The sequence below is a fragment of the Solanum pennellii genome, chromosome 7 (genome assembly GCF_001406875.1).
Source record: "Solanum pennellii chromosome 7, SPENNV200".
Taxonomy (NCBI): Eukaryota; Viridiplantae; Streptophyta; class Magnoliopsida; order Solanales; family Solanaceae; genus Solanum; species Solanum pennellii.
The window spans coordinates 70550582-70561300 of record NC_028643.1 but is presented as its reverse complement, the minus strand read 5'-3'; the positions used below and the strand labels follow the sequence as shown (position 1 = coordinate 70561300).

The 10719-nt window shown below is 27.3% G+C and overlaps 1 protein-coding gene across 1 annotated transcript; it reads right to left on the bottom strand.

The window, feature by feature from the left end:
* Positions 1-3695: 3695 nt before the first annotated feature.
* LOC107024435 lies at positions 3696-4418 on the bottom strand. Its single transcript, XM_015225419.2, has one exon. It carries the CDS (start codon positions 4325-4327, stop codon positions 3941-3943), a length of 387 nt encoding a protein of 128 aa, XP_015080905.1. The 5' UTR covers positions 4328-4418; the 3' UTR covers positions 3696-3940.
* Between the last annotated feature and the right edge of the window lie 6301 nt (positions 4419-10719).

The window sequence follows — 10719 nt, the reverse complement described above, 5'->3', positions numbered from 1 at the left end:
AATGACATGATCAAAGGGAGAGTGGCTCAACAAATTTAATGATCTAAAGTCAAATTTAATATAAAACTTTAATTTTTTTTTTAAAAAAAATAAGAAGAAAACTTATGCCCACTGATCCTTATGTATATATATTATTTATGCAAAGTCTGATTATTCTTTTTATGTTCTTCCTTTTCAATTGATAATATGTATAGTTAATTCATTTCACTTTTCTTTAGATAATGTAGGTAATGCAAGTGTGTGTATATATAATTAGAATATAAATTAGTTGTGAAGCAAAAATATAAAAATATTAATTAAATCTCAGATAAAAAAAATAGATAAAAAAGACAGAATATAGAATTCGTCAATTTGATATCTTTATTAATAAAAAATATTAATAAATGATTAGAAGAAGATTGAGAGAGAAAAAAATAAGATAGCAAGACGATTAGTACATCAAATGGATCATTAATTACATAAAATTTTACCTCATTACCTAACAACGAATTAATCATACAATTTAATGAAAATTTAAAAAACAATAAAGTGTATATATATATATAAAATGAACATATATTTGAAGTAACAATACAAGATAATACAATAGTTATTGGGTATATAAATTTTTGTTATAAGTAGTATAGATTTAAAATACAGATCGCATAACAATAGTAACAACCATTCATTTCTTTGAAACTTTAGTTTTAACAATTTACGTAGTAGAAGAGTAACATAACATTATTTATAAAAATAATATCTTTAAAACTACTAAAATATGCAAGATAATAAATGAGAATAGTACAATAAAATAATAAAAATTCCTACATATTACCCAAAGCTCTAATAAAAAATTTTAAGTCATTATCTATTAAAGTAATACAAATTAATAAAAATATATAATATTTAATTATTAATTTTTAGTATCAAACTTAACTAAAAAAATAAAATATTCAAAAATTATGATGCGGACGAGGTGGGAGCAGCGGATTGAAAATTAAAAAAAGAATATTATATGAAGAAGGACGGAGCGAATTAAAATTTTTATAAATTAAGTTCAACTATTCCGCCTCCTCCCGTTGCCATCTTACCGTCATTAGGGATTTGAGTTGGTAAATTTTTCTCGTTTAATCATAGATTTTTCAAATAATATTTGAAAAAAGATTTGATAAATTGTGTTTGTCCATAAAATTTATTATTATTTGACAAAAAATTTTTTGGTAAATACCCCAAATACTAATTTTTTGTAGTATTTTGAATCAAATTTCATTATTTGGGCGTTTTTTAAAATTAAAATTTTACCTCAAAATTTTTAACTTTTTCAAAGACACCCTCTAAAGTAGTTGTTTGCTTTGTACATAATTTTTTACGTGAACACCAAAATAATTATAAAATATTTAGTGAATATGAAAGTGATGATCTGGTTGTTGATAAAAATGATGAACAATCTGCTCAGGGTAACAAAGTCATGTGTTTTGTCCACTTCACGATGTATGAAATTATGTTTGTTGTACTCACTCAAAACTCTGACATTGCTCTAGTGTCATGGACACTATTTGTCATTGTTGCAACAATGATCAATTGACTTGTCATACAAACTTATGATTAGTTTTGATAGTTTTTAAAACATATTGTTATAAATCATATTTTTAAAATTTTTTTCAAATATATATGATCAAATACATGGTAAAATTTTAGTCAAATAATATTTATCAAAAATATTTGAAAATCTATGACGAAACGCTAACTTAGAGTGTGAGACTTGTACTTACTAGTTGCCCACTATATATATCCAGAAGCGACTAATGGCGTGTTGAATTTAACTTTTGTGTTTTTTTATTGCATAATAGTAATTGAATTGTTTCTATTGAAAAAGCACTTTTATTATTAATTTTTATATTTCCAAACGTAGTTTTGACGGTCTAAATTAATCACTAACTTAATTTACGTAATTCATACTCTCTCGAAAGTTTTTTATGACGTGCCTCATATTAATGGCGCGAAGCTTCTTTTTATTCACAAAAAAATTTACTCGTTTGCCATATTTGAATCTACAAATATGACTCCACTTTTTCGCCAGAGACAAAAAGAATCTCATTCAAGAAAACTCTGTTTTTTTTCTTTCATAATTATGCCTATAGTTAACATAAATAATTAAATTTGCACAAGCATTGTTAATACTCCTTCAATTTTACTTAAAAAATCATAAATGAAAATACAATTTTATTAATTCAATCCTTAAATATATTTTTTTACAAAAACAAATACGAACACTTCAAATAAAAATTAAATACAAAATAATTGAAAAAAATTTAATAAATTCTTTTTTGATTTAATAAGTAGACAACAAATAATAATTTTTAATATAATGATAGACTAAGGGCCCGTTTGGATGGGCTTAATAAAAACAGCTTTAAAAAAGACTTTTGAAAGTAGTGAAACTTATTTTTAAAATAAGCAGTAATGCGTTTGGATAAAAGTGCTGAAGTTAAAAAAAAAGTTGTTGATGTGTTTGGCAAATAAGTGTTGATAAACAGCTTTTTATCAAAATGTCTGAAATACCCTTAAAAGCTGTTAACATAATAAAAGTTAATTAATTTGTATTTTACAGCCATAAATAATTATATTTTACTATCATTCACATATTTCTTTCTCATCACAAATTATTTATAAGAGGAATATAAACTTAATATAGATTTTAAATATATATAATTTGAATAGATTTTAAGATTTTTTTTTAGTTTCATTCATAGGTAATAATAATTGTCTATCATTCACATATTTCTTTATTATCACAAATTATTTATAAGAGGAATATAAATTTTTATTTAAGTTATATGTGCAACTTATTTTACATTTTAATAATATATAATTTGAATAGATCACTTGAAAGATTTAAGATTTATTTTATTTTCATTCATTAGTAATAATAATTATCTATCATCTACACGTGAAAAGGGAAAAATGAAAGAAAGCGATGTTAGGGTTATGTGGGTAATTTGGAGATTGTATAAAAATATTAAGGGCAAAAAGGTAAAAATGTGATCAACTTAAAACAGCTTATAAGCTAAAACAAAAAAGCACCCCTACCCCAGCTTTTAACTTTTGGCTTAAAATAATTTTTTTTAACTTAAAATAAGTTATTTTGAGTATTGTCAAACAGTTAAATAAGTTAAAAGCTTTTAAATCAGTTTGACCAGCTTTTAAGCTGAGCCAAACAGGTTCTAATACTAGTCATAATAGTAAATGATTTTTAAGAGAGTGCACTATGGTGGAAATTAACTGTGTCCTATGGAGAAAATGGTTTTCAAAAACCCAGCTGTTGCTTGAAATAACTTTTTTTCCCCCTAAAAATCCCTTTTTCTCTTGGCTTTGTATCCATTTGGTAAAAAATAGCATTTTAAAAAATTGTCTGATATATGTATTTCAGCATCCCATGTGATCTGTTCTTGTTCTATTTTTGCAACATTAAAGAAAGCTCTACAATTTTTTTTCGGTGGATCAGGTTATGTCATGTGTTTAAATTTATAATTTATTTTATTTTATTAAATCGCATAATAGTACATTTTGCATGGTGTATATATACCCGGTGCGGTTAAGTTTTTCCTGTCGGTGGACTAATCAAGCAGTAAAATCTTCTAACACTAATCTATTTTTGAGTTCAGTTTCACATTATTAAACAGGAATATGAAAAATGGTTAACATGTAGAAGAACAAAAAGCCAATTTGTTAATTCTATAAACTCAATGAACACCGTGAAATAAATACTGTTAATTTCTCTTAAACATTCTTGCATACTTTTTGGCAACAAAACATCAATGGAAATAAAGGACTAATCTACTTGAATCTCAGAACAAAAATTGAAAAATTTACACTTAAAATTGGATCTAAAATCACACCATAGCAAAAAAAATAATAATTTGAAAACAGATATCGAGATCTAAGTCTGCTATTTGGAGAATTAGATATCAGAGAAGCAGTTATACCTAGCTGTAGTTTCTCCGGTACAACTTCCGACGACTTTAGAAACTCTTCTATCACGTCCGATGACTATTTGATTAATCGTCGCAGCTGTACAAAGACACTCTTTCAGATCGTAGTGTCGGTCGGATTCCGATGAAGAGGTCACAGATTTGACAAGCTCACAGCATAAATCTTCGGATTCTACTGGAGATTCTTCCATCGGAAAACAAGCAGAAGCAAGGTGCATGAGCTCCGACGGTAAACAGTTCAAAACTTTTTTCGCCGGAGTTTTAGCAGATGCAGCGGTGGTAGCTTGTACAGTGAAGAAAATAAGGGTAAATGAAAGTAAAATAGGTAGAAAATTTGGGGATTTTTGGGAAGCCATATTTGTTGATAGAGTGTAGACTCAGTAGAGAAAATGAGGAAGAAGAGATGTGGGAGAAAAAGGTAGAGGGTAGGGGTGGAAAGAAAAAAGTTAATTTTCAGTTTCAGTCCTTTATTTATAACTGTATTCCTACTTTAGTCTACTTAATTTAATACAATGTACATTTGACCTTTTAATTTATATGTATAAAAAAAAATTTAATTTTTTAGCTGTATAATTATTATTCTCATTCGATGTTCATAGTCTATATTAAAAATTCAATTAAAATTTAAATTACACACTGTACGATTTATTCAGAGTTGACGCTTGTATATGTGATTAATGAGAATACATCAATAGTTTTTACATTTTATTGGTAACTTTATTTAGATATTTGAATCATATATTTTAATATATAATAAAATGTCTATGTTGGATACTTTCTATTCAAATACATATAAAAAAATTGTACATATTCACAACATCTTTGATAGATTTATCAATAAAAAGTATGTTACAGTAATTTTAGTTATCTGCATTAATTTTAATCGAAACAAATTCTAATTTAGTAAGTAGTAACGTGAGTGTTCGAAAATACAATAACTTTTATAAATGATGAGCCAAAAAATAGCTAATAAAGATATTACCACATGTTCAGATACTTGATCTAACAAACTGAGCAAAGTTGAAAGTCTAAAGATAATTTAGTGATAATTTTTAAAAATTATAGAAATATTTTAAAATTTTCCATTAGTATTTTCATGAAAATGTGTCACAAAACTTTCTCTAGTATCTTCTAACTATTTTTTCTAATTAATATTTCTTCGATGCGTATAAAAAGTAAAATAAGACTGGACAAGTTGTCCCCTAATTAATACTTTAACGTGCTGTCATGTTTACATGGTCGAACTTTCTCGACAACTTCCACGTTCTTATGCTAAAGTTTTGTATTTTTTAATTGATTACTGGAATGACTTAGTTTACACTTGTTAACCTTAGCTAATTCCTAGCTAAGAGAATTATTTTATATCCGGAAACAAAATCAAAAAGAAAAATAAATAAATAAATAACAGAAATCTCACTTTTAAATTCTGTTATTATCCCCTATTAATTTTATGAATTTCTAAAATTCATCATTTTCATTAATATATTAGCGCATCAAATTAATTAGTATCTTGCGCATCAAATTAATATATCTCGGACATCAAATTAGTTTATTATATATAAAATATACGTAAGATTAATCTATCATGTATAAAATATAATGTATCTTGCTAAATGATTAATATCTCTCACACATCAGATTAATGTATCAACATTTATATTATCGTATCAGTTTGAGAGATTTCTGTAATTATAAATTTATAAGGAACAAATGACAATTTTACCTTAAAAGTATGTGATTGTTGTCCTTTTTAAGAGGAATCTGATTATATTTTGTCATATGATGACGAAGTTAGAATTTATTAAGAATATTCTAAAATAATAGTAGAGCTGTCAATATGGGCTAGCCCACCCCATCCGGGCTAACCCATACAGGCTATGACATTTTACGGGTCAGGCCGGGCTAGCCCATTTTTGGTGTGGGCCAAAAAATGGTCGGCCCAGCCCATAAGTACGTGGGCTACAGGCTTGCCGGGCCAGCCCACTTTTTAAAAAATTATATTTTTTTTATAATTATTAAATTAAATCATAAATTATAATTTAAAAATATTATCATAAATATCGACAAAACAATATTACATTATGTTAGGCCTCATTTGTTTTTGAATCTTAATCATTCAGATTTGCCTCATGTATTTGTTTTTAAGAACTGAATCTTAATTATTCAGATTCAATTTATTAAGTTCGTTTGTTTAATTTTTTTATAAGCCTCTTAATGGGTCTGGATATATCTGAATGAATCAGATCTGTAACACACCCTTAACACTATTCAGACTAAAAAATAAGACTCCTATCTTAATTCAACTAAATCACAACAACTCATAAAAGTTGTTTTCTTATTTAATTAATATTTAATTACATGCTTGCTATTATAATTTCCTTTATTCATATTAACTTAATATACATCTTTTACTTTAACAAATTAATCAATATATTTGAATTGATAAGCACTCCCATGATATATATTTAGCACGGTTTCAAAAAATAAGAAAGTATTAGTTATTTGATCGATAACAATAATAAATTTCTATAATAAAATAAAATAAAATATTTTTCTAAACTATATATTTACTACTCTATATAAACTATTTTAAATTGCATTATATTAGATTCTCAAAGTATTTTGAGTGCAAAAAATAGTCATATTAATGATGTAACTTGATGTAGAGTTCTTAAAAGATAAATCATATTACATTGTTACGGTAAAAAATGAATAAAATATTATTTTATATGGAAAAAAAATATTTTACTAACAAGGTTTTGATAATATTTTATTGATATAATGTTTAATTTTATATGTGCATTCATATATTGAAAACAAACAATCCCAATAATTTAGTGTTCAGATTCAGAGACAATATTTTAATATTCAGATGTTTATTTTGATTTACACATCTAGATCTTAATGCACATCTTAATATTTAAGCGCGTATTCAAATTCAGACCTCTTAATCTTAATGGAAACAAATGAAACCTTAATGTCACTACTTGTTAATCAATTTCACAAATAAAATTATCTTTATAATATTTAGAAAAATGCACAAGTACCCCCAAGACTATGACCGAAATCACAAAGACACACCTTACTAAGGTCGTATTACCCCCCTGAACTTTTTTTTTTTGTAATTTTGTGTACCTCTTTGGATTACGTGGCATCCAAATATCTCTGACGCGCCTCAATTGCGTGGAGTCACATAGAGTACCACATAAGATAAAAGGTGTATAAAATTACAAAAAAGAAGTTCAGGGGGTAATAGGACCTTAGTTTAGTTAAGGTGTGTCTCTGGGATTTAGGTTATAGTCTAGGGGGTACTTGTGCATTTTTCCTGATATTTATTAATTTTTTTTTCAACTAAAAGTATAAAAATATGTAAATAGAAATATTAAACTAATTGTTTTGATTTCGGACTCTGTTTATTTTTAAATTTTAATATTATATTATATTTTTAATTAATTTTTATTGGCCTACGGGCCGGCCCTACCGATATTTCTCAAGCCCCCAAATGAGCAGGCTTATTCAGGTCGGGCTAAAAAGCCCTTCTCTTAAATGGGCTCCAAAAATCTTAGCCCAGCCCTATTAAATTCCGGGTTAGACCAGGCCGGCCCAACGGGCCTAGCCCATATTGACGGCTCTAAATAATAGTGTGTGATTGTCAAAATAAAACAAAAGTATTGTGTTATTTGGGATTAGGACACTTATTACCACTACACCAAAAAATAACTTTTGTCAAGGACGTTTGACATATATATATATATATATATATATGCAAATTTTCGACGAAACAATAGTTATAAATAAACCCCTGGTGCGAGGTTGCTCCTCTCTCGATTAAAATGCTAGGTTAGAGCAATTGATAGAAAAAATATTCTTTTATAAAATGTTATTTCAAATAAAATTTTACTAGATACAAATTTAAATTTAAAAAATAAAATAATTTTCTTAGTATTTTGACAGGTATCATCACTACATTCTCTCCCTCTCTCTTTTGAGATGCACCGATTAATACTCCGTTGATAAGGATTTGGAGACTATATAGAACTCCCTCCTGTCTCAAAAATGAATAAATTCCTTTTATAGAACTCCCTCCTGTCTCAAAATGAATAAATTCCTTCTTTTAGTCAGTTTTTTTTTATAAAAAAATTATTTTCTTTTTTAATAATATTTTAATTTTAATTTATTTAGCATATTTAAAATTACAAGATTAAAAAAATTTATATATTTCACTTAATTATAATTTATAATCATAATATCCAAAAAAATATTTTATTTTTTGATATTTCATATTTAATTAAATTAGATCATTCTTTTTAATACTTACATCTAATTAAACTAGATTATTCTTTTTAATACGGAGGAAACAAAGAGAGTAATAAATTATCACAAGAATCCATGGATGAACAAAATTGAGAAAATTGAAACAGAGAAAGTATATGTAGACAATAGCCAATTAAATGAGCACACCTACTTTTTCAAAAGTACTGTTGTGTTACTTTAATTTTCCTCTATTCACCTACTACATGGCAAAAAAAAAAAGGATTAAATTAGAAGAAAGAGTAATGAGGGGGACGGATGTATTCACAGAAGAGATAGGGCATTGGGAGACATACGGACGGAGTGTATTCGAAAGTGAAGGGATAAGACATTTTGATGCATAAGAGAGGGATATATTCGAGAGTGAAGAGATATTCGAGAGGGGATAGAGAAGTATTAATGAGAGGAAACTTTTTACCCTTTCAATAAAATGGTGTTGATCAGATGGTATAATCCTGAAGGTTTTGAGTTCAAGGTTGAATCGCTAAAGAAGCAAACAGTTGAAAAGGGATGAGAAAAAACGAAAGAAAAATTAATTACCCTTTGACCTAATAACTGTCTAGCTCAAAAACAACATTGCAATAGATATGCATATTAATAAAAAATGTCAAACATTTTTGTTAATATTAATTAATTATCATTGGACTATCGACGGTCGCTACTGAAGATTAATTTTTGGTGTAGTGTTCATTGAATGTGATAATTGACAGAAAACTATACCTCAAGAAGTTCAAAGTCAATAAATTAGAAGTAGCCCCTTCCTAGTGCCTGGATGTTTAATGATTCTTCCTCCTTCAAAGGGTTTAAACTAGTTAGCACATGTTCATTAGGAAGAACTCATACAAAGTATATTTGTGATGTCTAAATACGTATGGAGGAGATTGAAGAAGACTTTATACATAATACATTTCACACAAGATCATAGATAAATCAGTATATAGACAATATAGTGATGTTTGTTTTTTGGACAAATTACAGCTTTTCCCTGTTTTGCCATTTGTTGACAACAAACACCTACGAAACAATATTTTAACACTAACAACACAAATAAACATGCAAAAGGACATAATTCAAGGTATATAATTATATGAGTCCTAAGCCTAAAAGCAAAAAATATTATCAAAAATTTTAAAGGGGTGCATCAATTTTTTTTTAACCAAAAGGGCGAAAACACTCCTTATGAAGCGATTTTCTTCTGGCGGTGTTATTTTGTTAAAATCAAAATTGCTGACTTATCAGCGATTTTCGTCCAAAATGTTTTTTCCTTTTTCTAAGAATATCGCTGCCCGAGAAGCGTTTCTCGCGAAAAAAGTTTAAAAAAAAATAAATCACCGATAGGTTTTGATTGTATCGAAGTAACGGCGTCAGAAGGAAATCGCTACGTGATTAGCATTTTTCACTTTTGATTAAGAAAAAAAATTTACATACTCTTTTGAAATTTTTGACAATATTTTTTGCCCTTTAGGCATCGGACTCGTACATATATATATATATTTCTCAGGTCAGGCACAACCTTAAGTTGTGCCCAATAAAAATTATTCGTACGTATCCATCAAATGTTTGAAGTAATGAAGCGAGTTTGCCACCGACTTTACTAGAGAACACGATATTGAGGATGAGTCCATAGGTCGACAAAAGGCTTCTAAAGCAATAAGTCAGGATCTGAAGTTCATCCGTCTTTGAAATAAATAAACCTTGTTAATAACTGTTAATTTCTAAGAATTCAACTTTCTCTCCAACAAAATAACATGACAATTTTAACGTGTAAAATTAGCTCTAAAGCCTAAAATACACAAAATGTTATCTAGCGATCTAGGGTTATATTTTACTAAAGGATATCAAATTTTCATTCTAGTACTCTCAAAATTGCAACTCAAGATCTTGCTTTAATTTCCTAATACAATGCATTCTGTATAAAATTGAATTTCCAAAAAAAAAAAATCAATAATTATTCTAAGTCACGGGATAAATAACAAAACTGTGATGAGTGAGTTAGAGGTAGGCCCTATTTAAAGAAATTAGTGGTGGAGGAATATTGCCACATTGCAAATATACATAGGCTTATCTCTAAAAATTACAGAGCTCGTTGGTTCAATGCATAGGCCGTAGGCAGTGACCATTATTATTATTATTAGTTACACTCTATTTAAGGACGTGAAATCCACTCATATTTCCCATCCGTTCATTTCAATATCTTCATCGATGATTTTAGTTAGATATTCGCTTCTAGAAAATAACAAAGCTTTTTATTATTTTAACCTTCATTAAATGTCTTAAAGTCTAAAAGAAAATATAAAATTCTATGGATTAAGTTTTTACTTTTTTTTTTAAAAAAAAAATCTTGTATAGACATCGTGCTAATTTTTTTGGTGTCATTTTAGTTTTATCGGATGTCTTTAGATTATTAAGTTTTTACTCGTTAGTTATTAGGCAAAGA